Consider the following 27942-nt stretch of genomic DNA (forward strand, 5'->3'; position numbering starts at 1 on the left):
TGACTTCTGATTTTTATTTCCTTCTTTGTGGCCTATTAGGGCAGATTATGTAGACTAGGAAATAGCCCCCTGCAAAGACTGGCTTACGCAGCTCCCCCGCGGCAGGGGCCAAGCTCAGCCCGGTGCGCGGCGGCAGAGGGGCAGGTAGCCGGGTGCGTGCCCGCTGCGGCGGGTGCTGGAAACACCAGCGGGCAACGGGTTTCCCGGCTGCAGCTGCCAAGAGCAGCCCCTGAGAAAACCCCACCCGACCACCGGCAATTTTTAAAGTTGCCAATAGAGGGGGGAAAAAACCCTCTCACTTCAACCACTTTAAAAATCATAATTTTCCTGCTCCCAGGGTCCTGAAGTTTTCAAGCTCATCTGTTTTTTCAATTGATCTGGGCACAAATACAGGAGCAAACGTGTTCCTTTCCTGCTACCGCTGCTCCACACACTGTCTATAGGCATAACTCAGGCGTCGCTCCAGCCAACATATCTGCCAAGGGTTAACGCGTGCAAACGCAGGGGAACGGGTGGAAGCAGGATGCGCTGGAGTCGCGGGGCACCGCACAGCCGGTGCGGAGGCAGTGCAGGGGACCGGCCGGTCTCCTCGAGCAGCCTTCGGGGCGGGGGGCAGCGAGGCCGGAGAGCGAGGCTCTGGGACCGCCCAGTCTCTCCGAGCAGGGTTCAGGGGTGCAGCGAGGCTGAGGAAGGGGACAGGTCCACCTCCCCGAGCGGGGCTCGGGGCACGCAGAGAGGCTGGGGAAGCCGGGCCTGGCACCAGCATCGCTTTCAGCTCCATGAGCAGGGTCAGGGGCCCAGCACCTGGCAGTGCAGGGGGGTGCACCACGCAGCGCCTCCGTGGATGAGGCTTTTCAGAAAACCCCTTTTCGACTGCTGAAAAAGCACCATTTCCAAAAAAAAAAGAAAATAAAATAAAAGAAAGAAAGAAAAAAGAAAAAAAGGAGAAGGCTTGAAAGTGCCTTAAAAGCCGGAGCCGGGGCCGGGCGGCAGTTAAGGAGTTAAGCGGTAGGCAGTGCTGTAGGCCCGTGAATAGCGCGGAGCCGCCGCGGGAGCGAGCTGGATAGAGATGTTAAGTAACAGCGCTCAGACGCGGCTCCCCGCGCTGCGGAGCGGCACCGGCAGCCGGAGCCGCCCGGCCGCGCTGCGCCCTGCGGCGCCCGGGCGGCACCGGCACCGGCACCGGCACCGGCACGGGCGGCGGAGCGGAGCGGGCCGGGCCGGGCCGGGCCGGGCGCGGCGCCGCCGCCGCAGGCAGCGCTCGGCGGGATCGGCGCGGGGAGCCGGAGCCGGAGCGGCCGCGGCGCAGGTAGGAAGCGGGGGCCGCGGGCGCAGGCACGGCGGTTGCCTGGCAAAGTTTTGCTGCCGGGGAAATGGGTTTTGGGGGGCGGCTGGTGCTGCAGGAGGGGTTAAACCCCCCCCCCAAAAAAAAATAGGGCGGCGGGGGGGGGGGGAAGCGCACCCAATGCAGCTGCGATGCCCGGCGGCTGCTTCCACCCGCGGCGTGGGAAGCCCCGGCCCCAGCCCCAGCCCCAGCCCCAGCCGCAGCCCCAGCCGGCCGCGCGTTGCGGCTCTGCGGGGGAGCGCAGATGGCATTAATGGTCGCGTTGTTCAATATGCGTGGTAAGACCGGCGCTGCGTGCGCTTGGAAGTTACAGGAGGACACGTGAGAGCCTCCCAGCTCCCAAAGGGTTAAAGATGCTTCGCAGGAGCTGTTAATAATTCCAGCCTTGGCAATGATTTTTCGCTCTGTATGCTGCTGCTGGAGAAAGGGCTTCTTGATTCGGAGATGAGGGAGAGACAGGCAGCCAGAGAGCTCTCGCCCCCTCCTTAGACTTTGTGCAAGAACATTCACGGCGAGGGATGTTGGAAAAGATGGTAATCCTTTCAAATAAACTTTCCCTATTCATTTTCTTTTCTTGGCATCCACCCTAGCAAGTTATTAGAATATTTTAAGATAGAGTTTTAAAAAATGTGCATGCAGGAAAGAGCGGGATGCAGTTAAAGAACCGTGTGAAGGTTACCTTGAGCCTAGCATTACAAGAAGAGAGTCCCTGTTTATTCGAGGAAGGCAGGATTAAATAAAGTTTCTCGGCAATCCGCCACTGGGAGAGCTGGGGGAGGAAACTTTGCTGGGGGGAAGCTGGTGCAGGGATGCTTCGGGGTACCTGCCAGGGCCGGCCTGCTGCTCCTCGTGCTGCCGGGCCCGGTCTGCATGAGCATAACGACGCCTGGGACCGGGGGGATCCCCTCGCAGCCGCCAGCCCCGGGACCCTGCTCTGCAGCCCGCTCACCTTCCCCTCCGAGCTGTGCTGTGCAGGAGTTTTGCCGAGTTCCCCTTTTTAATGGGCTGCCCCTTTTGTGTGCTTGGGCTGAAAACCGCTGGGCTGGCTGAATTGCGAATGACGGGCTGGCCCTCGTTGCATCTGCTACCGTTAAGCATAAGGGGCTCATGTGAGCCTGGGTTTTCATTAGCAGTTATTATTATTTATTGTTCATGCGGCTTGCCCTTGGGTGGCAGGAGGGGACGTGGCGTGGGACCGGAGGGGGCGTGATGTGGGTCCAGAGGGGGCGAGTGGCGTGTTGCAAAGGCAGATTCGCTGCTCGGTTTTGCTCAGGGCACTTCGGGTGTTTATCGGCGCCTCGGAGCCGTGTCCAGCCGCAGCCTCCAGGGTGCTGGGGCTGCCAGCGCTGGGGTGCAGCACGGCTGTCCTCTGCCTGGATTTCCCATCTGGCTTTGGGGTCCTCAATGTGCCGGGTCCCCGGCCGGCGTGGCAGGTCCCGGGGAAGCCCCATGCGCCCTCTCCCTCCTCTCAGCCCAGCCAGGGAATGAGGCTATTTCCCCTCATCCCCAAGACAAAAATGTCTCATCCTTATCCCAGAGGCCTTTTCCATCACCCCAGCAGAGATGCGGGTGCCTTGGGGCCGCAGCGCTACAGCGAGCTGCCCTTGCTCTCACCCTGGCAGTGACTCTAACCCTTGGCTGCTGGCCCGCTGGCTCTGGCCAGCTGGGGACAGGGGTTACCCGATCCCTGGTTTCCAGCTGCACCGAGCTCTGCGGTTTCCTTCTCCACTATTTCCGCTCGGTGCTTGCTGCAGACCTACGCTGGGGCAAAGCGTCTGCCCCACTTTGGGCAGCCTGTGGCCTCTGCCCGGGAACCCGCAGGCCGGGCTTGGCTGGGTCCCCGCGGCCATCCCGGGGCATCCCCGGCCCTCCTGCCTCCCTGGGCTCCTTCCAAAGTCAGGCTTTCCAGGGTGAGGCAGGATCCTCTTTCTTCCAGCTTTGCTCCTGTGTGGGATACAGATTCCCATCGTTTTAGCATCTCTCCCACGCAGCCAATTCCCTTCCCCGCTCCGTTCCTCCCAGCTAGCAAACCCCAGGAAGAGCTTTGTTTTTTCCAGCTGCAGCTCTCTTATCCCAGGCGAGTCTCCTGAGCAGCCTTGGGTGGGTTCCCCCCGGGGTTGTCCTGGAGCTGGCTTTGCTCCCGAGCCAGGATGCTCCAGGGAATAGAAATCCCTGTTCTTTGGGACCTCCTTTGCTGCATGCTGGCTGCCCCAGAGCCCGGAGTGCAGCCTGGGGCGGGGGGAGTGAGCACAGGGAGGGTGACCCGCTGCCCACGTGTCCCAGCTGTCCGTGCATCTCTGGGAAGTGAGCGTGGGAAAGGCAACTCGCTATCCGTGCCTCCCAGCTGTCCATGTGTCCCCAGGGAGCGAGCAAGGGGAAGGCGACCCGCTGTCCATGCGTCCCTGCTGTCCGTGCATCCCTGGGGAGTGAGCATGGGGCTGTCTGTGTGTCTCCGCTGTCTGTGCATCCCTGGGGAGTGAGCATGGGGAAGGGCAACCACTGTCTGTGTGTCCCTGCTGTCCATGCATCCCTGGGGAGCGAGCACGGGGAAGGGTGACCGCTGCCCCTGCGTCCCTGCTGTCCGTGCATCCCTGGGGAGCGAGCACGGGGAAGGGTGACCGCTGCCCCTGCGTCCCTGCTGTCCGTGCATCCCTGGGGAGCGAGCACGGGGAAGGGTGACCGCTGTCCGTGTGCCTCCGCTGTCTGTGCGTCCCCGCTTGTTGCAGTGCACGTTTCAGCCTGCAGCCCCGGCTCTCCCAGCCCCTCAGCCGCGAGGCCTGAGGATGCTCCCGCGCTGCCCTGTTCGCCAGCCACCATCACAGCTCCTCGCGCCGACCACGTAAAATCACAGCTGCTGGCCAGCGAGGAGCGAAACGTCCATCCCTGCATCCCAGGATTTCAGTCTCCCTGAGCAGCAGCTCAGGGATGGAGAGCTCTGCGAGTCCACGGGGAGCAGGGGTTGGCTCTACCTAGCATGATACTAGGCAATTTTGGGGGGGGGCCTATGGGAATATATCAGAGGTTTGGGGCGCAACCCATGGAGCTGACTTCTCCACGGGAGCTCGGATGCGTAAAGGCTGCCGAGAGCAGCCGGCAGGGCCAGGCTCTCTGTGCATTTGCATTGCTTTCCGGGTGCATCCTCTGAAGTAAATAATCCGCGCGGGCAGCGCTGATTGCTTTCTGCAGGGCTGCAAGGGACGGCGCCCCTGAAGTGGCAGGACCTGGGTTTTTTCCGTCTCCTCAGCTAGTTAAATTTGGAAAGCGCTCCACTGTGACTCTCCGAAAAAGAGCCTGTGATGTGCTGCGCGCTCGCCCGCTCCCGCCTGTCAGCCACCCTCTCGCAGAGCCTTCTGCAAGTGGCCTCGATTTAGCAGGAGCTGCTGAATAAACTCGCAGCTACAAAGAGCTCAGGCAGAATTTGGCCAAGGGCGGCCCAACGGGGGCAGCCCGAGGTGCAACGCAGCGTTCTGGCGCGGCAGGTTCGCCCTCGCTTCGTTTCTGAACAAACACCTCCTCCCTTGCCCTGCTGGGTCGCGCTGCTCGTGCGCTGCCGAGCGCCGTAAGGGATTTTTATCCCCGCCGTGTCTCTGACGGTCTCCCCGAAGCTCCGCGTCGCTGCAGAGACGGTCGCCTGCCAGCCCGGGCGAAAAGCCGCGTGGGGCTGGCGGCGAGAGACCGCCAGGAGAGGCCCCCGCTCCTCGGGAGACCACCCTTGAAACGGACGGCTGCAAGAAATGATCTTGCTCCTTATATTAATTTAAATCACTGCAGAAGGTATTGTCTGCGGCTTGAAAAGCTGTTTTTGCTAATTGCCCCAGGGCTGTGCATAATCCCAGATTACTGAAGGCTGAGAAAAGGCTCCGTGGCAGAGACCTGGAGGAGATGAGCGTGGGCTTCGCAGCGAAATTACTTTTGTCTCTTTGCCGCTGGGGAGACTCGGGGGGGATTCATCGCGGAGCGAACTTGCCCGGCCTTCCTGCAGCGCTGGGGTTCAGCGGTGCCGCCGGGGCCGAGCGAACCTCGGGGTCGTGTGCCGCCCGAGGATGGGGTCCTGGCCCCGGCGGCGCCCGGACACGGCCGCGGGCCTCGGCGTGCTCCTTAACGCCCTGACGGCCATGGATGTGTCCCGAGCGGATTTGGTCCCGCGGGTTTTGCTGCCGGGAAAGATGCTCCGGGCTGCAGGCGCGGGGCTCCCGGGCGCCTCCGTGTGCATCGCTCCCATGCCGAATTTTTTCAGGCTCCGAGAGGCATTTTGTGCAAACGGGCGCCGGGTGCTGAGGAAGCTCCCGTGTCCGACAGGACGCGGCCGTGGCCACTGAGCTCCCGGGGAGACCGTGGGACGAGCAACCCCAACCCGGCACCGCTTCCTAAGGCTCCAGGAGCTCCTCGGGGCGCTTTGACTGGGAGAAGCAGGATCCGCAGGGAATGGCTCCGCTCGGAGCTGATGCGGATTGAAGGGGTTAATTCCGCACCAACATCGTAGCTGCGTTTGCTGCCGGCTGGGAACGCGCTGGCCTGGACGGCGCGTCCCCGGCTCGCGGCGCGGGCAGGTCTCCGCAAAGCCTTGTCCGCGAGGCCGCTTGCCAGGCGGGTGCCGCAGCCGGGCTCGGTGCCGGAGCCCGGCGCGCCGGGCCGGGTCCCTGCGTGAGGCGTCGGGAGCCGCCGTCCTCGGGGGTGAAAGCGCACCGGCTGCAGCCAGCTGCTTCGGGTGGCTTTTCTGAACCCAAGGGTCCCGCTGGATGGCAAGCGGCCGCGGCTCCGTCGGGGCGTTTCGCCTTCCTCCCGCCCTCCTCTTCGTCGGCTGGCCTGCGCGTGCGCTGCCCCTCGCTAAGGCTGGCTGAAAACCCTAACTGGATTTTGCACATGGGGCATAAAATACCTAGAGCGTAATACGTATTAAAACTCATTAGGTTAAGCCAATTTCCGGATACCCGGTGTCGCCTGAATGAAATTAAATCACCTTCTTCGCGGGGCTTAAACGTTGCGGCGGTGCCCCGGGCGAGGAGGGCTCCCCGCGGCTCGGGGAGAGGGTGGGAGCCGCGGCGGCCGGCGCGACCGGAGCCCCTCCAGGCCTTCGCCGAACCGGGCTCGCCAAGCCGCCGCTGTCGGGCCGAAGCAACCTGGAGCGGCGGCGGCCGGCGAGGGTCTGCCGGCCGGCGAGGAGCGGCGCGCCGAAGCGCGGCCAGAATAAGATAACGCTGATGGAAAAAGTCAGCTAGCGGGCGCGCGCGCTGGCCGCGGGGTCGCTGACGTGCTACTGCGGTAGGACGCGGGTGCGTTTCGGGGGGGCCGTGCCCGTCCGGCGCCCCTGGGCTCCCGGCGGCGCTCGCCTCCCCGAGCTGCTCCGCGGCGACCGCTTTCTGCCCGCGTCCCTGCAGTACGCGGCTGTTTGCCTGCTCTGCCCTGGGCACCGCCGCTTGCGCTTTTGAAGCGACTCGTGGCTTCGAGCGCCTTGCTTTGCGAGCCGCTTCCCCGCTTGCCAGGGGAAGGGACGGGCGCGGAGGCCGGGGACCCTGGCGCGGTGCGTGCGGTGCCGCCTGGAGGCAGCGGCGCCTTCCTCCGCTGTTAGCGGTGGCCGCGCGAGCGAGCTGTTCGCGTGGGGCCGCGCTGCCGCCTTCCTCGGCCCCAGATCCAAATGCACGGCGGGCGTTTGCTCCTGCGCAGCAAACGCCGGGGGATATAAAGCTTGGTTAAGTGTGGTTAAATCAGTGCGGTTAAATACAAGAGCGCTGAGGGGGTGCGCGGCGGGCTGCGCTGGCCGGACGCCGCGTCCTATCTCAGCCCTTGCAGAAACACGGCTGTTGCGAAGAGGTTTAGCCCTCCGGAGGGGAAGAGGAAGCGCTAATAAGCGGCCGTGCAATTACTACGGCACCATTTCTGGGGCTCTCCGGGACTTTTTTAAAATCAGTTAGTTCGGGGCTGGCTCGTCCCTGGCGGGGAAAGGAAAACAGCGAGCGTCGCGCCCGCGCCGTGTCGCCCACGCGCCGCGGCGCCCGGCTGGGCTCCTGGTAGCCCCCCCCGGCCTCGGATAAGCACTAAGAGCATCAGTAAAATCTTCTGCAGAATATTTAAAAATCAGCTCCTCCCCACGAGCGAGAAAGTCAGCCGCCTAATTTCCGGCTAAAACCCTCCATCGATTGCCGGCGAGGAGGAAGGTTTGCAAACCTGCAAGCGTGTTTGGAGGTCCTGTGAAAAAAATCCATCAGCAGACGGCCAGATCCTGCTCTGCGTTTACAAATCAGACTAATAAATCCCAAACAAGAGGTTTCTTTCCCGTTACATATCTTTCTGACTTGGCCTACAGAGGGGATTTAACTCCCGCCCGGCGGTTTCGGAGCCTGTCTCAGTGGGGTTCGCTTTCCAGGCGTCGCTTCCCTGCAAACGGCTGGAGGAAGAGATTTTGCAGCCGCCGCCGCTGGCAGCCCCGAGGGCCGGGGGCTCGAGGGAGCGAGTGAGCGAGCATTGGCTGCTCTGCAGCCTGCCCCGCTGCGCCTGAGCGGAAACCTTAATTTTTAATGGCCCAGTTTTGCTGAGTTTCTTTCCTAGCAGTAATGCTATTTAAATTTAATCAAACGCACCTCATTTTCTGGCTCTGTTTCGAAGAGCGAGAAGGGGTAAGAATACATTTTCGTGGCAAGTGCAGAAGATGGAAGATTTACCTGGGAGCCCGAGTTGCCCAGCTGCTGCACGGGGGCAAGGCCGAGCCCCCACGGGCGTACGCTCCCGCGGGTCCCTTCCAAAGGCAGGAGAGAGGGAACGCTGAAGGGCTCGCGGGTGTGAAGCGAGGGCACCGATACCCCTGTGTTTCAGTGCATGCCCGGCCGGCAGCTCTGCAGAGCGGGACCGGTGCATCGTCCGCTGCCCGGAGCAGGGCAGGGCCACGCGCTGCCAGCGCCGGGGAGGCTCGAGGGTGTGAAATTGCAGGAGCCGCTCTGCAACGGCAGCAGTCGGCCGTCACCGGCACCCAGGGAGCTGAGGGCTGGCTGGGGGAGAGTGGAGGGACGCGGGGCTTTCTGAGAAGGGACTTGGTCCCTCACCAAACTGTGGGGCTTTGGTGTGGCACCAGGTCCAGGGAGCACAGCGTGCATTGGATATTGCACAATATGTACTGGGTATTGTGCATGATGCACTGCATCCTGCGCAGCGTGCACTGGATAGTGCACGTGATGCATTGCATCCTGCCCAGCATGCACTGGATATTGCACACTGTGCGCTGGATCCTGCACGCTGTGCTCTGGATGCTGCACAGCGTGCACTGGATACTGCACGTGATGCACTGCATCCTGCCCAGCATGCACTGGATATTGCACAGCGTGCGCTGCATCCTGCACACTGTTGCCCTGGATGCTGCACAGCGTGCACTGCATACTGCACGTGATGCACTGCATCCTGCCCAGCATGCACTGGATATTGCACAGCGTGCGCTGGATCCTGCACACCGTGCGCTGGATCCTGCACGCTGTGCACTGGATACTGCACACCGTGCCCTGGCTCCTGCGCTCCGTGCGCTGGTGTCTCCCAGGCAGATCGTCTGGCCCCTTTTTGGACTCTAGACTCCATCCTGTCCTTCTGTATTTTAAAGACCTATTCTTCCTCTGTCTCTCTGATAAGAAATGCTAATGATGTGGTGAAATTGGATAGTTCAGTCGCCTTCTCCTCCTAATGGAACTCTTGTGTTCGTTAATTTGCTGTTTTTAATGGGCTGATTGTTCTCCTGTGCTCGGGGAGCCACGTGAGCACTTCAGTGTGTTTTGCAGTGGTCAGATGTGAGGTGGTGCTTGAAGGCAACTGAACCTTGTTGCTCAATAATTGCAGAGCAATTTGGAGACACGACTGAAATGTATAATTTATCGGCGCTTCGTTCATCCTGGTCACAAGCAGCTGCCGAGAGGCTCCCGCAGCGCGGAAGAGCCCCGCCAGGGCCGGTGGCCACCGGAAGGAAGATAAACCTTGACGATTAACGGGGATTTGTTCTGCCCCATAGCGAATAACTCCGCAGCGCCGGCCTCCGCGGGGGCGAAGCTCGCTCGCTCGCTCGCTCGCTGCCTCGCTGCGTTGGTCGCGCCGCCGCGGAGGGAGCCGCGCTGGGCGCGGAGCGATGCTGCCTGCGGGGTCCCGCCGGCAGCCGCGGAGGTGGCCGAGGAGCCGCTCCCGGGCTCCGGCAGCGCCCCGCCGGCGGGCACGGCGGGTAATAACCCAGCGAGGGCAGGGAATAAATCACTTCCGTCACGGCGCTCGTCCCCGGGCGGGAGCAGCAGCTTGCAACCCGGCGCGACCGCCCCGACGGGAGCCGCTGCTCCCGCCGTCGAGTTTCAGCCCGTCGCCCCGAAACGCCTGATGAACGTGCCCGGTGGCGTCGTTATTTTGGCTGGGCAAGCGTGTCCCAAGCGTCACTCGCTCCGCGTGCGGCTAGGAGGGTCCCCGCCGAGCCGCGGGCGCACCCCGAGGGCTGCCGTCCCCCCGGCAGCCCCCCGCCGGCGCCGCTTCCCGCCCGCGCTGTCTGCAAGCACCGGCCGGGGACGACGCGCCGAGCGCGCCGGCTCCTGCAGGCGATTAGCCGAAGTATTAACGGCGTGTATGCAAACGCGCCGTGATTGACCTGCGGCTCGGCCGCGCCGGAGGGGGAAGGCTGCGCTCGCAGATGGCTTAACGACAGTAACTGCCGCCCCGTCTGCGTATGCCGCAGCCTGGCGGAGAGGCGCCAGGGCGGGCAGGGGGCCGCGCGGCCCCCGGCGCTCCGAGCCCCTAGGAGGTCTCCGCGAGCCGTTGCGCAGCGCAGAGCGGCAGCTCGCCGGACCCCGGAGCGGCCGGTTCCCGCGGGTGCCGGCCGGCGAGCGCGGGACCGCAGCCGAGCGCGGGGCAGGGGGGCCCGGCCGGGGCATCCCACCGCCTGCCTCGCGCGGGGCGCGGGTCCTGGGATAACCACCCTGGGCAGCCGAATTAAAATATCGATGTGTATAATTCATGCCATATGTTCCACCGATATTTTTTTTATTTAATCGACTGAAGACAGATGGCGGAAGCATAGAGGCCGTTAAACTAATGGCACTTTGTCTTCCCGTTTATTTTTGTCTCCTTCCCTGAAAGCAGAGGAGCGCGCGACGGGCAGTGCGCCCCGGGTGGCGGTGGGGGGCCGGGGGCGCGCAGCAGCCCTGCCCGCGCCGCCCGCTCCGAGGCCGTGCCGCCGGCGCGGGCTTAGGGCTCGCCTCCCTTTGCAGAAGGGAAACGGGGCAAAACGACGCAAAGAAGCATCTTCCAAAAGCCCCGGGGCAAGGCGGCAGGCCAAGCAGCGCCCGCTGGGGGCCGGGCGGCGTTGGCACGCGCCGGCCCCCGGCTCTGTTTGCATGCACGGTGGCGGCGAGTCGCAGTTGGAGCAACGGCTCTGCGAGGTGCTAAAATCAGCTCCGCGCCGGGCCGTTCCCGGCAGCGTCGGGCCCCGCAGACCCTCGCCCGTAGCCGTCCCTCTCGACTCGAGCTGCAGGGACCCGCGGGTTTTGCAGGCGGCCGCGTCCCCCTGCACCGCCGTCCCTCGCCCGGGCTCCCCGGGGCCGTCATCGATGCCGCAGCGAGAGCGCTCCCGGCTGTCCTAGATTTCCTAAAACAGAGGGTGTCTTATCTCGCCCGCGACCTGGCGCTTGGAGCGGGTCCGGAAAGCTGCCGAGCGCCTCTCTGACGGGTCCCTCTCTCTCTGGCTTGCAGGTGGAGATCTCCGGCCCCGGCACTGCGGCCAAGGGCGGGCGTTGAGCAGAGCGGCGCCGCGAGCTGCGGACGCCTCCGGGGCCCCGGCATCCGGCGCCGGGCCGGCCGACGGCGCGCTCCCGCCGCAGAGGGGCTGGCCAGAGGCCGCGCCGCGGAGCTGAGAGCCGAGAAGAGCGGCGGCAGCTGATGGGCTTTCAAATCGCCCTTCCGGCCCTGGGTTTTCTGAGCACGATCCGTCCGTCAGCGGGGCACGCCGCAGGGGCTTTGCCGGGAGAAGGATAAACGGGAGCCACGCGGGAGCAGCCGTCACAGCGTGGGAAAAAGACGCCTCCTGGCCGCGCGTGCGCTGCCGTTGCCTCCTGCGGCCCGCTGGCCCTTTACGGAGATCGGCGATATCGGTAGACGGCTTCCCTCTGCGGCGCCCCGGGCGCCTTGGCGGCTCCTTTCTGACCGCCGAATAACGGCAGCCGCCTTCAGCCGGCGCGGCCCCGCTTTCCCGCGCGGCCTGCCGCCGGGCTGGGGGACGGAGAGCAGCTGCGGCGCCCTTCCCGCCCCCCGGGGCGGCATGACGGCGACATGGCCAAACTCCTGGTGAAGCTCCAGCGGTATTTCCGGCGCAAACCCGTGCGCTTCTTCACGCTGCTGGCGCTCTACCTGGCGGCGGGCAGCCTGCTGTTCCTGCACGCCGCCTTCGCCGGCGAGCCGGGCAGTGCGCCCGTTCCCCTTCCCGGCGCCGGCGACGCGCCCGAGCTGCCCTCCCTGGGCGCCGTGCCGCCGGCCCGCGGCTTGCCGGCGCCCGCCGCGTCGCTCGCCGGCGCCCGCCGCTACGGCCCGTGGTTGAAAAGCGCCTCCAAGGAGCCGGCGGAGCGGAGCAAGGCGGGGGACGGCGGCGGGGCGCGGGGCCGGGCACCCGGAGGCAGGGCCACCCGCGAGAAGGAGGAGGACAGAGGTGAGGCTCTCGCGGGGCGCCCGGAAAGCCTTCCCCCCCCCCCCCCCCCAACCCCGGTACCTTCTCCATCCTCGATACCTTCTCCATCCTCCTGGGCAAACCGGGCCAGCCCGGAGCGCGTTCCCCGACCGACCCGCTGCTCCCTTCCTCCTCGCCCGCTGCTTTTTTCTTCCGTTCTCGCTTGCTTCGGCGCTTCGGGGCTCCCGGTCGTGGCAGGCGACGGGGCTCGAGCCCCCCGGCTGGACGCGGCAGGCTGAGCGCTGGCTGCCGGCTGGGGGGGGGGGTTCCCCCTTGCGGCCCCCCCGCTCCCGCCGCCCGCCACCGCCGGGATCGCTGCGGCCCCGGCGGGCTGCCGCCCCCCAAGGCGCGCGGGGCGCCGGCCGGTCGGAGCCTCCGTCACGAGCAGCGGTAAGCGAACGGGGTGCTTCTCCTGCATTTTTTTAAATGTCGTCTATTTATGCCGAAGGCAGCCGTAGGCAGACAGAGCTGCAGGCTCACGGAGATGCTTTCCGTGTGCGTGTCGCCCTGCCTTCCTCCCTGAGCCAGCGCGGCGCCGAGCCAAAGCCCGTCCTGGGGCTTCCCCAGAGGGTTCCCCGGGGGGTTCGCCCCGGGCATCTGCAGCCGCGCGGGACGCCCCGGTGCAAGGCAGTGAGCGTCTGCCCGGGGTCGGGGTGCCCGGGGGTGAAGGTGCACGGCTTAGTCCGTGTGCAAGGCAGCCAGAGCGCTCGCGATTCGCTGCCGTTAATAAAGCGGCCTGGCGAGAAGGAGCAGCAGAGCGGGCTGCTGCGCTGCAGCGCGCCGTGGCAGCAGCGTGATGGATCGCCTTGGCTTTTAGGGAAGCAGCTGCAGCGTTATCTGTTATAGGAAAGCCGGAGCCGCGGGCAGGCGGCCTGGGAGGTCCCCCCGCGCCCGGGAACGGCAGCCCACCCTCAGCTCGGCGAGTAACCGGGGGAGCGTTTAATTCGGCACAGAGGTACCCTTGAGTGGAAACGCTCTGCCCTGGAGCTGGGGATGGGGTGCACCGAGAGAGGAAAGAAAAAAAAAACCCACCAAAACGCCGAACCCAGCAAGCAGCAAATGCACCAACCTCCCCCGGCAAAGCACGATCGCGCAGCCGCCGGCACGCTGCCGCTGCAGGTTGCACCCCGAGACGCTGGCTCTCCGCGGCCCGGCTGCGGGCAAGCTGGGCCAGACGCCTTTCTGGAGGAGGAGAAAACATTGCTTGCGGTGTTGGAGGGACTTTCCCATCCGCTAAAATGAGACCGAAGAGAAGCCGCCACCATCAACAAGTCGCCTCCTCTCCGCTCCTTCCCCGTCATGTTCTTGCACCTGGGTGCGTTTGGGGGGGGGGGGGGGGACCCGTTTCCGAAACGCGCGTGGCCGTGCGATTAGATTAACGCGAACTGACGTTTAGAGCATCTTCAGCAGATGGTTAGCGAGAGTAAACTGTCCGTCACCGGGAAAAACCCAAGCAGCGCTCCTGCTCGCGGCCGTATGCGCCGCGTCCGCAGCGATTCCCCTCCGCTGACGGGAATCGCCCGCGCCGGGCCGGGGGGCGCGTGCTGCCGGCTGCCCCGGAGCCGCCCCGATCGGAAGAGAAAGACGTTAGGGGAACGTACCGGGTGTTTGCTGGGGGGAGCGCGTGGCTCGGTTCACACCTGCGCTTCCAGCATGGTCCAAACGTCCTCTGGGCCCAGTGAGAGCGGCGCGTTGGGCCGCGTCTGAATTTGCCTGCTCGGGTCATTTATGTAGCAGCATCCCGTCGTTATCGCTGGATTTGTCGCTCCGGCCGGACCGGGCCGCGCTTCCTCCAGCACGTCTGCCTCGTTCGCTCCTCGTTCGCTTGCTGTCCTTGCATCTTCCTAATTATTCCGGTTGCCTTCCTAATGAGTTGCAGTACACATATGTCAAGAGCGACGGATTGAATGTAATGCACATCAGCCACTGGCGCTGTGAAAATTACTGGAGTAATCCCGCGCTGGTTAGATCTATCACGAACAAAACTAGCTGACCTTCGGAAACCTGCTCAGCGCTGTGGAAGCGCCGCGTTACGCTGAGATTAATTGGGAGCAATGAGTTATGACTATTTGGTGGTTAAAGCCAGCAGACCCATTTCTCTCAATCTTCCTCCTCTTCCAGAAGTCTTCTGGCTTGGGAATAGAGTTTGCAGTGCCGTGCCAAGAGGTAGTGATGGGTGCAGCTGGATGGATTTTCAGTGTGGAGGGCACAGCTGGAGGGCTGTTTGGTGTGGAGGGCACAGCTGGAGGGCTGTTTGGTGCCGTGGGCACAGCTGGAGGGCTGTTTGGTGCCGTGGGCACAGCTGGAGGGTTGTTTGGTGTGGAGGGCACAGCTGGAGGGCTGTTTGGTGCCGTGGGCACAGCTGGAGGGCTGTTTGGTGTGGAGGGCACAGCTGGAGGGCTGTTTGGTGCAGTGGATGCAGCTGGAGGGCTGTTTGGTGGCATAGGAACAGCTGGAGGGCTGTTTGGTGCCATGGACACAGCTGGAGGGTTGTTTGGTGCCGTGGGCACAGCTGGAGGGTTGTTTGGTGTGGAGGGCACAGCTGGAGGGCTGTTTGGTGGCATGGTCACAGCTGGAGGGCTGTTTGGTGTGGAGGGCACAGCTGGAGGGCTGTTTGGTGCCGTGGGCACAGCTGGAGGGCTGTTTGGTGTGGAGGGCACAGCTGGAGGGCTGTTTGGAGCCATGGACACAGCTGGAGGGCTGTTTGGTGTGGAGGGCACAGCTGGAGGGCTGTTTGGTGCCATGGACACAGCTGGAGGGCTGTTTGGTGCCGTGGGCACAGCTGGAGGGTTGTTTGGTGTGGAGGGCACAGCTGGAGGGCTGTTTGGTGCCGTGGGCACAGCTGGAGGGCTGTTTGGTGTGGAGGGCACAGCTGGAGGGCTGTTTGGTGCAGTGGATGCAGCTGGAGGGCTGTTTGGTGGCATAGGAACAGCTGGAGGGCTGTTTGGTGCCATGGACACAGCTGGAGGGCTGTTTGGTGCCATGGGCACAGCTGGAGGGCTGTTTGGTGCCATGGGCACAGCTGGATGGATTTTTGGTGCCATGGGCACAGCTGGATGGCTGTTTGGTGCCATGGACACAGCTGGATGGCTGTTTGGTGCCATGGGCACAGCTGGAGGGCTGTTTGGTGCTGGGAAACCCCCTCCGCAGGGCTCTGTGGGGCTCCGCTGCTCCAGGGGCCCCGAATGGGCACGAGACTCTCCTTTCGCGTCCCCATCTTGGGACTTCGCAGCAGCAGGGCTGTAGTTCGAAGCTCAGATAGGTGAAGGACCCACGCCAGCGGGGATGGCACAAGGTCTCCAGGCTTCCTCCAGGGGAGGCTCACCCCCTGCCAGCCTCCTGCGGAGGGCGACCCAAAAGCAGAGAGTTAATTCTGAAAAGCTCTGCCGTTTGCCCCAGGAACCGGCTGTCCGGATAACCGCGGCCAAGCTGGGCGCCCGCGTGTTCGGCAGCGAGCCGGGGTGCATTCGGCCCCGCGTGGCCCCAGGCGGTGCCCGTCCTGAGCGCCGAGCCGCGCAGCCTCCGCCGGGGCTCGCTACCAGGCATCCCGCTCGCTGGTCCTGCCCGCCCCGCTCCCCGAAACCACCGCCTTTCTCCTCCTGCTCGGAGGGACCTCGGAAGGAGCCTGCTGAGCTTCCCGAGCAAACGGCGCCGCCGACTTGCCATAGGTTTTTCCAGCGGGACGTGCGTTTTGCACCGGGGTGGCACCGCGCGGCTCGGCGCCTGCCTCTCGCTGCCGACCCCACGGCAGCGCTGCACGCGCAGAAGGCACCCGAGGAGACCGCTGTTTGCTTTCCCGATATTGGAACAGGCTGCGTCTGTCCAGTAAAAGATGTCGTCGGCGTCATTTACTCAGCTCTGTCCCCTGTCTCCCGGCGTCTCCGTTTGCGCTCGGCGCAGGCATCAGCCTTTGCTTGGCCAGGCGTTAACGCTGGGCAAAGATCTCCTGCCGGGGTCAGGTCGGGGCCGGGCTGGGAAAACGAGCCGCTTGTGCAAAACTGAACTCCGTCGCAGCTTTGCTCGCTTTCACAGCGGGCAGAGTTAAGGGGATCGCTCCTTCTACTGCTTCTCGAGCCACTTAGCTGGTCTCTTTTCGGGGCTACTTTGCTCACTTTTAAGACCGAGCAGATGGAAGAGGATGCAGGGGGTATCGCAGCCTCCGCTCTTGCCTGGCGCGAGGTCTCCTCCGGCCCGCGCCAGCCCGGCCGCTCCAAGGGACAAACCCATCGGGCCGCAGGGACCCGGACAGGAGCCGGTGGGAAGGACCCCTCTCTGCACGCCGCCGCCAGGGCTGCAGTTTCCTCCCTTTCCTCGCTCGCCTTGCATTTCCAGAGCAGCTGAGCTCGTTCGTGTTGAAAAGAGTGAAAAGGAAAAAAAAAAGCCTCTGCAGGGGTTAGGCGGGGGCCGCGGCTCGGGAGGGAGAGGCGGGCGGCTGCCTCTCCCCCTCCTCTCTTGTCTCTCCTCAGCAAAGTACGTCGGCTGCTACGTGGACAACACGCGCCGGCGGGCGCTCCGCGGCGTCTCCTTCTTCGACTACAAGAAGATGACAGTCTTCCGTTGCCAGGACAACTGCGCCGAACGGTAGGGCGGTGAACGGGCACCGCCGCGCACCGGCAGCGCCGCGGCTCCCCGGCCCGGCTGCTCCTCGCCGGCGCCTTTAGTTTTCTTTAGATGTTTGCACTGCTGAGCTGTTTTTATTTTTTCCCCTTCCCTGGGTCTTCGCCACTTGTTTTTCTCCCCGGGATGGGAAGCTCGGCTCGTTTTCGGCCGGCCTGGCCGGGGTCGGGGTTGCACCTGGGTGAGCGCTGGGTGCGGGTTGCATCGCGGGGGTCCCTGCGAAACGCGTCCCGTCCCCCCCGCCGGCTGCCGTTCGAGGGGCAGAGCCGGGTGCCGGCCGGCTGCCGGGGCGGCCCCGAGGCCGGCGGGCGGCTGCGAGCCCCGCGCCGCTCTCTCCCTAGGGGCTACCTGTACGCCGGGCTGGAGTTCGGCGCCGAGTGCTACTGCGGCCACAAAATCCAGGCGGCGAACGCGAGCGAGGCCGAGTGCAACATGGAGTGCAAGGGCGAGCGGGGCAACGCGTGCGGCGGCGCCAACCGCCTCTCCGTCTACCGCCTGGAGCTGGCGCAGGAGTCGGCCAGGAGGTGTAAGCGCGCGCGGCGGGTCGCGGGGGGGCCGCGCTGACGGGTTGCGCCCCGCTCGCCTCCGCTCTGCCGGCGGCCGCCGCAGTCACTTGGGAGGGAAAAAATCAGCCGGAAGATGCCTCAAATGGAGAGTTGCTGCCCGGCCGCCTGGAGACGAGACGGGAACGGGTGTAACCGGCTGCGTTACACCCAGGGCTTTCGCTCTCCCTTTAAACTTGACTTCGTCTATCGGGAAAGGTTATCCCGTGGGAGCGGTGACCTGACGGCCGGCAGCGGAGGCCGTCGCGCTCCGCTGGCCGCTGGCGCGTCTCCAAGCCGCCGGCTTGCCTGCGCTCCGGCGCTCCTCGCGACGGGCCGGGAGCAAAGCGGACCGGCCCTGCCCGCGGCTCCGAGCCGAGCGAGCAGGGAGAGCACCCACGGGTGCTGCCCGCCGGGTGACGGGAGCTAGCGACCAAACGGGGTAAAAGCAATGGCTTTTACCGATTTTTTTCCCGTTTGCGGGCGAGCAAACTCGCCGGATGGTCTCTGGGCGGCGGGCGGGCGAGCGATGCTCGGCCTGCGCAGCGTCGGGGCTGCTTTTCCGCCGCGGCCCCGCGCTCGGGCGCCTTGCGGGACCGGGGCTTTGGAGGCCGGAGAGGACCCGCGTCACCCCATGAGCCCCTCCGGGTGACCCTGCCCAAATCACCCCTGTCGCTGGCGTCACCCCGAGAGGAGCGGCAGCCCGGCGCCTGCTGCTGCGCCCTGGGGGAAGCGGGCTCTCTTTAGGGCACAAACCTGCTGTTTCGGCTTTCGGTGCCAACGCGGTGGCTTTCGGCGCCGGTTTTAGCGCTGACTCAGCACCTCTCGCCCGCAGACGGCAGCGCGATATTCCGGGGGTGCTTCCGCCGGCCCGACAACGTCTCCATCGCCCTGCCCGCGAGCCAGACGATGCTCAACATGTCCGTGGACAAGTGCGTCGACTTCTGCACTGAAAAGGTACCCGGGGGGGGGCGTTGGGGACGTGCCAGCCCGGCCGGGGCACGGGGCAGCTCCGGGACCTGCTGCGCCGCGAGCCCTCCCTGTGCCCCGCGCTCGCTTCAAAATGTTAATCAGCAAAAAGAGGTCACCCTAGATAAATTGTGACCCAATTTAGTGCAATAATTGCATGCATCCAAGCTGATCAAATTTGCAGCCGCTGGAGTCCTGGGAGACCCTGTCCCCCCCCCCCTCCATGCCAAGGTGCCCCCGGCTTCAACCATGCTGGGAGCTTGTTTTCTTGCAACCGAGCGGTTTCCGTTTTCTTGCAACCGAGCAGATTTTTCCCGGCGGACGCCAGCAGGAGGCCGGCGGGCCGGGGCCGGCGCTGCCCCGGCGGGGGCCGTTGCCTGCCGGCCGCCACGCTCCAGCCCTGCGTGAAGGAGATCTCCTTCCCTTCACCCGCCCGAGGCGCTTTGCCCGGGATAATCGGCGTCCCCGTCGGAAGGGATGCGGAGGGCGCAGGGAAAAGCTTGTCCCTTTTCCGCTGAGGCTTTGCTGACACCGCCAGCTCTGGCAGCTCTTTGAGCAGCCAGATTTTTGTACCCCCTTGCCAAAGGCACGTCGTTGCATGGCCGGGACCTTGGCGTGGGCTCCCGGCCCCCGCCAGCCGCTCGGCACCTCGGTGCTCCCCGGGCCGATGCACGCGGCTGCGGGCAAGGTCTGCGGGCAAGATGAGCAGCCGGGCATGTTATACCCAGGGCGCGCGGGGCGGGTGGCGCGGCGGTGCAGCCGGCGGCGCGCTGACGCCCCGGCCGCAGGAGTACCCGCTGTCGGCCCTGGCCGGGACCGCGTGCCGCTGCGGCTTCCCCACGACGCTCTTCCCCCTGCACGAGCGCGAGGACGAGCAGCTCTGCGCCCAGAGGTGCGCCGGCGAGGAGTACGAGAGCTGCGGCACCGCCGACTACTTCCTCGTCTACCAGACCCAGGTGCAAGGTGAGGGCGGCGCGGCCCCGCGCGGCGGCGGCGGCCGGCGGCGCTGTCCCTGCCTTCGCCCCGGCGGCGGGACGCGGACCCCCCCACCCTCCCGGGTTCGGGCCCCGCGTTCCCCACCGTCCCGTGCCCCTTCCCGGAGGAGCGGAGGTGCCGGCCCCCTGCCACCCTGCAGAAAGTGACAGGCGGCTTGACGTATCTATTCGGCTTTCATTAAAAATTACCATTTATTTTAATTGCCCAGGAAATAAATCCTCCCCTGAACAAACAGCTTTAATTACTGCTTAAATCAGATGCGAGAAATAACAGTTTGCCATCTGCCTCCAGCAGGCTCCTTCCTCCTGCTCTTTTCTCTCCTTGTCACCGTTAATAACCCGCGAGTCGGAGCGCGCAGCCGGCAGGTGAACCTGCGCCGCCCGCGCCGCTTCTGCCAGCCGGTCCCTGCTGCTTGCAACTCGGGGCAGGCGGCGGCGGGCGGAAGCACGGCCCTCTGCTGCCGCCGGCAGAGACCCCGAGGCAGGCCGTGTGGCTGAGTCCCGACAGCTCGTTACACTGGTAGCACTGCGAGTAGCCACGAGCGTTCTCCCAGGGGACTGGGAGAGAGTTAGAAACGAGTGAAGTTCACAGTGCGAGGAGTTTTATTGCAGAAGGACGTACCGGCTTGGGCTCGAGGGCCCTCCTCAAAGCGCCTGCGCCTTAGTTAAGCCACGTCAAAGAGCAGCAGCCCTGCCGGGGCAGCAACACGCGCCGGGCGCCCTCTCCCCATGCTGCATGCCCGGCAGCCGCAGCCGCGCGGCGTCCCCAGCACTGGAGGGTGCAGCCACCCGGGGATCTGCGTCCCGCCGGGAAAACGGCATGCCCTGGTGCAGCCGCCCGGGGATCTGCATCCCGCCGGGAAAACGGCATGCCCTGGTGCAGCCGCCTGGGGATCTGCATCCCGCCGGGAAAACGGCATGCCCTGGTGCAGCCGCCCGGGGATCTGCGTCCCGCCTGGAAAACGGCATGCCCTGGTGCAGCTGCCCGGGGATCTGCATCCCGCCGGGAAAACGGCATGCCCTGGTGCAGCCGCCTGGGGATCTGTGTCCCGCCGGGAGAACGGCATGCCCTGGTGCAGCCGCCTGGGGATCTGCGTCCCGCCGGGAAAACGGCATGCCCTGGTGCAGCCGCCCGGGGATCTGCGTCCCGCCGGGAAAACGGCATGCCCTGGTGCAGCCGCCTGGGGATCTGCATCCCGCCGGGAAAACGGCATGCCCTGGTGCAGCCGCCTGGGGATCTGCGTCCCACCGGGAAAACGGCATGCCCTGGTGCAGCCGCCTGGGGATCTGCATCCCACCGGGAAAACGGCATGCCCTGGTGCAGCCGCCCGGGGATCTGCATCCCACCGGGAAAACGGCGTGCCCTGGTGCAGCCGCCCGGGGATCTGCATCCCACCGGGAAAACGGCATGCCCTGGTGCAGCCGCCTGGGGATCTGCATCCCACCGGGAAAACGGCATGCCCTGGTGCAGCCGCCCGGGGATCTGCATCCCACCGGGAAAACGGCATGCCCTGGTGCAGCCGCCTGGGGATCTGCATCCCACCGGGAAAACGGCATGCCCTGGTGCAGCCGCCTGGGGATCTGCATCCCGCCGGGAAAACGGCGTGCCCTGGTGCAGCTGCCCGGGGATCTGCATCCCACCGGGAAAACGGCATGCCCTGGTGCAGCGCCAAGCCAGCACTCCCAAGCCCCCCGAAGCCTGGCAGCAAGGAAGCAGCAGCCGCTTTGTGCCCTGAGCCCCGGCTGGGGCGGCGGGGCCGGGTCCGGGCTGCAGGTCGGGACGGGGGGGAGGCGGGAAGCCCCGGCCCTGCCCCAACCCCGGCCCCGGCCCGACGCGCTGCGGATGAGCAGCGTTTCGCCCCGCCGCAGCCCGCCACCCCTTCTCCTTGCAGACAACCGCTGCATGGACCGCAGGTTTCTGCCGGCTCGGTCCCGGCCGTTCGTCGCGCTGGCCAGCTTCCCCGGGGCCGGCAACACGTGGGCCCGGCACCTCATCGAGCTCGCCACCGGCTTCTACACCGGCAGCTACTACTTCGACGGCTCCCTCTACAACAAAGGTGAGCGGCCGGGCTGCTGCCCGTTTCGTGCCGTTCCCGGGCGGCGGGGAGCAGGACCGCGGCCGTCCCTGCGTCTCCCGGCGGCCTGGGGAAGGAGATGGTTTGCGCCAGGCATTTTCCCGACTCAAAGGGTGAGGGAGGGAGCGAGCGCCCTGGGCTCGAGCGCACGCGCGCCTTGCCCTGCAACCGCCCCCGTCAGCCTCTGCAAGGAGCCTTTTGGGGTAGAACTGGTGTTTTTCCTTTGCACTGATCCTTTTGAACCCATGAGGGGGTTGAAACTTTCTGGATCAGGAGCCAGAGCGGCTCCATCCTGCTCAAACGTGGGAATTCTTGCGTTTTTTTCCATCAACAAGAAGACTGGGTCTTGAGCAGGTTTAGGGAAAAAAAAAAAAACAAAAAACCCATCTTTCGGTGATGTCTATGAAAATCTTTCAACTCCACTGTCCCCAGCCCAGGGCTGGCGGTTTCCTGCCCTCGGCGCTCGTGCCTTGCTCGCGGCCGCCAGCCGGCCGGGGGGCCCTGGAAAGAGCCAGCTCACCCTGTCGATTCATGTTTAATTAGTGTTTTAAGCGAGCTCACCAAAACCAGCCTAGTGGAGAAAGCTCTTTGCAGCCGTCCGGCCCCGTAACCTCCCCGGCGCAGATGCCAGAGCCTTGCGCCAGCCTGGACCCAAACGCTGGAGCTGCCAAAGCGGCCCGCGGTTTTGCAGAAAGGAGGGCTTGTGGGGTGAGAGCGTATGTGGCCCGAAGAATCGAAGATGAGCTGGTGCTCTGAAGCTTGTCTGTTATTTTCCAGCTGCATCAGTCCAGGTAGCCAGGGATATTACCCCTACCTGCGTGCCTTGGCCGTTCCCGTGGCCGGGGACCACCACGGCGGCAGCAGCGGCGCCGCGCCGCGGCCAGGGGATCGCCACCGGCTTGGCAGGGTTAAACGCAGCCTTTGAGCATCAGCGTTGGGAAGCGGCTCCCGCTCGTGAGAAACAAAGCCCCAGTTTGGTGGGATACGGGTGGCCCCACGCTGGTCCTGGCTGGACCCGTGTAGAGCTGGCCCCAGAGAGCCCTCCAAGCCCTCCAACTGGGCTTTCAGGTCCTACCAGCATACGTGTAAAAGTCCTGACCGTGTCAGGGAAATGCTGATATTCCTGTTAATGCAGGTTAGCAATTGAAGAAAAGGGCTGTTGAGCTCACGGGTCTCTGGAAACGGGAGCTGATCTCCTTTGCAGCATTGTTCACACGTGATCAGTTGATTCACGTCATATCATTAAGATCAGCTTCTTGTCTGGGCAATGTCCAAAAAAGGAGATAATCTGAAAACAAATTATCCACTTCATCCACCCCCATCACCTCTCATCTCAGCAAACTGTTTTCCTGCAGATTGAGGGTTGAGCGCAGATTCAGCTCAATTTGCCCGCGACTGGGTGCAAGCTGCGCTAATCTTACCGTGGCACCGGCCCTTCCGGAGAGCTCGGTCTCCTCCAAACAGCACTACATCTGCTTTCTAACCGCAGCAAATCCCCCTGCCCTGTGCTGCGAGAGGCCAACCTCTCCATTACAAATGAGACTTTTTCCAAGCCGGTGGTGTTGCTCGGGGCACGCACGGGAGCTTAGCCGAATTAGCTGCCAGCTCCCGGGGAGACGCGGTGCAGTCGGCTGGCGGCTGCCCGCTGACTCGGCGCACGTTCTCCTTGGGCTGAGCCGTTCCCTGGGCGTCTGTCTGCCGTGCTTTTCGCGGAATATACTGACTGAGTAAATATTTCGGAGAAAGGGCAGTTTTGCTCCCGCCGCCGCGGCCTCAGGACCTCTAGGCAGAAGAGCAGCATCGCCTCCGTCGTACACATGTCGACGGCGCGGCCGGGCTGGAGCGGGAACGGCAGCGGCCCCGGCACCGCGGCAGAGCCGCCGGAGCCCCAGTGAGGCTGCGGGCTTTTGGGCAAGAGCAACTGCGTCCTCAGTGGAAGAGCAAGGATAAATTGCAAAAGCCTGGGGCAGGCATGAAGCTTTTTTCCAGCCAAAGCCAGCTTCCCTGGCAGCTCCTCCTAACAGCACCTGTTGGTGCAACGGAGGGCGTGGGGAAAAGACCCCAATTTATCCCATTTTTATAGCCCTTCACATTAGCTTTATTTGCAGACCTTGGAGGTTTCTCTTGCTTTTTCTCTCTCTTCGGCGACTCTGAGGCGTAATCCCGGCTCCGTCGGGAGCTGGGCCGGCAGCGCAGGCTGCAGGTCGGCGCGCGGGGATTCGTACCCCGAACGGCCCCCGAAGCCCTGCTCGCCGCGAGAACTGAGGCAACAACATTTTTCCCCTCCTTCCCCCCTGCCTTTTTTTTTTTTTTTGGAGATTTACCAATTTCAGCCTTTTAAATGCGGCGATGCTTTCCACCGAGTGAGCAGATCCCAGACCGTACCTGCGGGCACCGCCGGGAGCCGCTCCGGGTCACCGGCATTGCCCGTGCTGCAAACGCCCGAGACGTGGGCTTCATCCCACTGCATACCCGCTCCGGGTTTTTTCCGGGCTCTCCGCTCATCGGAGTAGGCCAGGAGGTATCCAGGCAACTGGTAGATTAGCCGCCCTGTCGCTGTGTCGTGCGGCGTTAACTGCGGAAAGCCAATTACACATCTCTAATTGATGTACTGCAGCTCCTTCCATCCGATCTCCGGCCTGGGCCCGGCTCCGCCGCGGGTTTCCCCGTGGGCTGCGGCGCGCGGGCGCTGCCGGACGCCGGGCCGGCGGGTCGGGCTGCGGGCGGAGAGGGGAGAGCCGGCGCCGCGTCCCCGTGCCGGGGAGCCGCCGCTCCGGAGGGGGCCTAGCCCTTTCCCCTGGGTTTGGGTTGTCACCTTTAACAGCCCGGCGAGGGAAACCCATTTACGAGCAGCAGCGAAGACCAAGGCTGTTAACGCCGACGAACGCCCTCCGCGCGCCCCGAGAGCTGCCCGCCGGCGCTCGGCTGCAGGGTGGGATTTTTTTCCCCTTCCTAATTTATTGGGAGAGTTTAAACGCCGTGGCCAGGGAGGTTATCGCTTTAAAAACGTGTTCTTGACCGTCCAACTCAAGCGCAAGCTCGGGTGGGTCGGCCAACGCAGTACGCAGCCGGCGGCGGTTATTTAATGCCTGCGCGTTGTGCCTCGGAGGCCCTCCAGGAAAGCCGGGATTTGAGGAGCGGGGCTGCTGGGGAGCGCGTTGCTGACCGCAGCGGGCTGCGAAACGAGCCCGGCCGCGAAACGCCACCATCTCCGCCCGGCTCCGTGCCCGCAGCGCCTCCGGCCGGCCCACGCCATTCCCACGCGCTGTCGACCCCGTGGTGCATGCGTTTTGCATGAGCGCCTGAGTCGGATCGCAAGCAAATAGATTATTTCCATCTGGGAGAGGGATGCAAATACTATCACAGCACCAGCTGCTCTCCTCCAACCGTGTTTTGCAACCTGATATCCCCCCTGTTGTTTCCTTCCATGGTTTTTTTTTTTTTCCCCTCTCTTTAAATGCCGGCACCGACCGGCTCTCACCTCTCGGCTCGCTCCATCCCGTCCTGTCCCGGCAGGGTTCAAGGGCGAGCGGGACCACTGGCGAAGCGGGAGGACCATCTGCATCAAAACGCACGAGAGCGGCCAGAAGGAGATCGAGTCCTTCGACGCGGCCATCCTGCTCATCCGCAACCCCTACAAGGCGCTGATGGCCGAGTTCAACCGCAAGTACGGCGGGCACATCGGCTTCGCCTCCCACGCGCACTGGAAGGGCAAAGGTAGGCGGCCGCCCGCGGGGCCGCGGCGCCGGCGGGCTGGGAGCAGCGCGGCGGGCCGAGAATAAACCCGGCGAGCCGCAAAGCCCTGCCGCCGCCGCGACGCTGCCGGCAGCCCAAGCTCTTCCCCTTCGGGCCAGGTCGGCGGCAGCGTTTTACTGCCGCGCGCCCAGCTGCTCCCAGGAAAGCACCTTTCCCACGCGCAGGCACGTGCTGGAGGCTTGTTAATTATAGCAATTTACAAATTGCTGTTGTGCGATTGACTTCATTCGAAAGAGTTAAAATATTTAGCTTGATTGAACATCTGCTACCCTTAATTCAGAGTTTATTTAAGGGGCTCTTTTTCCGCCGTTGCGGTTATGTGCCTGGGGTTCGTTATCGCGCTCGCGCTCCCTGCACCCGGCCGAGCCCGGCTCCCGCCGCCGCGGTCCCGGCGCCGCATCCGACCTGCGTTTCCCCCCAGGCGGGTCCTGCCTGCCAGCCCGCACCGCTCCGCTGGGATATGGCAAGCAGCTGCTCTCACTTTTTTCCCAGGTTTTTCCCCAGATTTTTGGCTGCTGCTATTCAGCGACACCCATGTTTTTGCAGAGATGACGCCCCTGGGACGCTGCAGCAGCCGTGGTCCCTGGAGAGGGCGGGCGGCTGGGACCGTGCCGCCGCCATCCCGACATCCCAGAGAGGGCACAATTTTCCATCGCTTGAGCATTTTAAACCGAGTTTGGGTGTTCGCTGCGGGCTGTAGTTCACTCGGAGAGGGGGGTCAGGGAACGCTGGGTTTGCCGTCGGGCTGCCGCACGGGAGGTCGGCTCGGCGCGTCCCTGCTCGCCTCGGGTCCGCAGAGCTCTGCCGTCCCTCCGTCCCCGCCGGCGCTCGCTCCCCGGCTGCCCTGCTCTTGGGCGCAGCTGCACCACCGGGATTTGTGTTTTTGGTCCTTCCTTCTATTTGCAACTGTGCTTCCAGGAAGCCGAGGCTGAAGGCTCTGTAAAATCAGTATTTTGTTCCATGACATTAATTTTATGATATCCCTGGAGTGGGTCCAAAGCAAAGTTTTATGTGATATGATTACACAAGGTGAATTGTCCTGTATCTGTTTAATGAAACAGATACTGTGTTTAATGATTCTTTGGGGAATTAAATACAGTTAAGCTATTAATCAGGCATTGGTTTCTCAAGGAGGACAAGATGAAGAAGCAGATACCCAGAGCTTTTATGCGTCATAAGATACACGTATATTCCACTTTCAGGAGAGTCATTGCTTATTATTGATGTTTCATTATCCTTTTTATCACCTGATTTTTGTGTGAGGATCAATTAGCTAGAAACCTTGGGGATAATTGAAAGATGTTAGTAGGGAGCTCAAGTGGTTGCCCTAGGAATCTGCTGGCAAACGGGTCTCGCTCGGGGGTTTATTAATCTCCGAGCCAAGAGCTGTGCTGACCATGTGCAACGTGCAATGGCAGTGTGCAATGTGCAATCACTGTGGGCACTGTACAGTGGCAGTGTGCAATGTGCAAAGCCAGTGTGCAATGTGCAATCACAGTGTGCAGTGTACAGTGGCAGTGTGCAGTGTACAGTGGCAGTGTGCAATGTGCAATGGCAGTGTGCACTGTACAGTGGCAGTGTGCAAGGTACAGTGACAGTGTGCAATGTGCAGTGCCAGTGTGCAATGTGCAATCACAGTGTGCAATGTACAGTGGCAGTGTGCAGTGTACAGTGGCAGTGTGCAATGTGCAATGGCAGTGTGCACTGTACAGTGGCAGTGTGCAAGGTACAGTGGCAGTGTGCAATGTGCAGTGCCAGTGTGCAATGTGCAATCACAGTGTGCAATGTACAGTGGCAGTGTGCAGTGTACAGTGGCAGTGTGCAATGTGCAATGGCAGTGTGCACTGTACAGTGGCAGTGTGCAAGGTACAGTGGCAGTGTGCAATGTGCAGTGCCAGTGTGCAATGTGCAATCACAGTGTGCAATGTACAGTGGCAGTGTGCAGTGTACAGTGGCAGTGTGCAAGGTACAGTGGCAGTGTGCAATGTGCAATCACAGTGTGCAGTGTACAGTGGCAGTGTGCAGTGTACAGTGGCAGTGTGCAATGTGCAATGGCAGTGTGCACTGTACAGTGGCAGTGTGCAAGGTACAGTGGCAGTGTGCAATGTGCAATGGCAGTGTGCAAGGTACAGTGGCAGTGTGCAATGTGCAATCACAGCGTGCAATGTACAGTGACAGTGTGCACTGCAGCTGTGCAAGGTGCAGCGTGCAAGGTGCAATGGCAGTGGGCCTTAAGAAACCTGGGGAAAAAAATCAGCACGGTTAGATGGCACACGTGTCTCTGGTCATGCTTAGCACAAAATGCCTCGTCTTTGGAAAGCTGCCGTGGGGCCGGGAGCCAGCAGCCCCAGGGCGACTCGCGGGGCGGCCGGCGCGCGCGGGCACCGGGGGACGGCTGCTAACGGGGCGCCGTGCCTCTTTCAGAGTGGCCGGAGTTCGTGCGGACCTACGCGCCGTGGTGGGCCACCCACACCCTCGACTGGCTGCGCTTCGGCAGGAACGTGCTGGTGGTGCACTTCGAGGACCTGAAGCGGGACCTCTTCGTGCAGCTGAAGCGCATGGTCGGCCTCCTGGGCATCGCCGTCTTCGAGGACCGGCTGCTCTGCGTCGAGGGCCAGAAGGACGGCAACTTCAAGCGCTCCGGCCTGCGGAAACTGGAGTACGACCCCTACACGCCCGAGATGCGCAAGATGATCAGCGGCTACATCAAGACGGTGGACGCGGCTCTGAAGCTGCGAAACCTGTCCGGGGTCCCGGACGACTACTACCCGAGGTGATGGCGGCGACGGGGGGGACCGGCTCCGCTCGCCAAGGAGAGGCTCGGTTTGCCCAGCCTCCACCTCCTTCCACCCCGCGGGTGGCTTTCTTTTCATTTCCCATCTGCTGCTATTAGCTGTGATCGATTCCCTGCATGAGAAACGGAGGGCGGCCGGTCGCGGCGGAGGAGCTGGCTCGGCGGACGTGCCCACGGAGCCGA

At 63.7% G+C, this 27942-nt stretch overlaps 1 protein-coding gene across 4 annotated transcripts; it reads left to right on the top strand.

Moving 5' to 3' along the window:
* The first annotated feature begins 1251 nt into the window (after positions 1-1251).
* On the top strand, positions 1252-27888 carry WSCD2 (WSC domain containing 2). 4 transcript variants are annotated; one of them, XM_068911154.1, is made up of 10 exons: positions 1252-1309; positions 11045-11993; positions 16478-16592; positions 16970-17154; positions 18006-18127; positions 18928-19102; positions 21027-21191; positions 24034-24141; positions 24726-24876; positions 27390-27888. In XM_068911154.1, the coding sequence occupies exons 2-10, from the start codon at positions 11621-11623 to the stop codon at positions 27856-27858; spliced, it is 1863 nt and encodes a 620-aa protein (XP_068767255.1). In that variant the 5' UTR covers positions 1252-1309; positions 11045-11620; the 3' UTR covers positions 27859-27888. The 4 variants fall into 4 exon arrangements, with proteins under 4 accessions (XP_068767255.1, XP_068767256.1, XP_068767257.1 ...); XM_068911155.1 differs by having other exon boundaries at positions 24726-24926; positions 27390-27868; XM_068911156.1 differs by lacking the exon at positions 24034-24141.
* Positions 27889-27942: the final 54 nt, after the last annotated feature.

Source organism: Struthio camelus, chromosome 17 (genome assembly GCF_040807025.1).
Source record: "Struthio camelus isolate bStrCam1 chromosome 17, bStrCam1.hap1, whole genome shotgun sequence".
Taxonomy (NCBI): domain Eukaryota; kingdom Metazoa; phylum Chordata; class Aves; order Struthioniformes; family Struthionidae; genus Struthio; species Struthio camelus.

What these genes read in the sequence shown, in the direction of transcription:
- WSCD2 (XM_068911154.1), top strand. Translation starts at nt 11,621, where the DNA reads ATGGCCAAACTCCTGGTGAAGCTCCAGCGGTATTTCCGGCGCAAACCC. An exon ending in CGAGAAGGAGGAGGACAGAG is followed by an intron (nt 11,994 to 16,477) that starts GTGAGGCTCTCG and finishes GTCTCTCCTCAG; the next exon opens with CAAAGTACGTCGGCTGCTAC. An exon ending in CAGGACAACTGCGCCGAACG is followed by an intron (nt 16,593 to 16,969) that starts GTAGGGCGGTGA and finishes CTCTCTCCCTAG; the next exon opens with GGGCTACCTGTACGCCGGGC.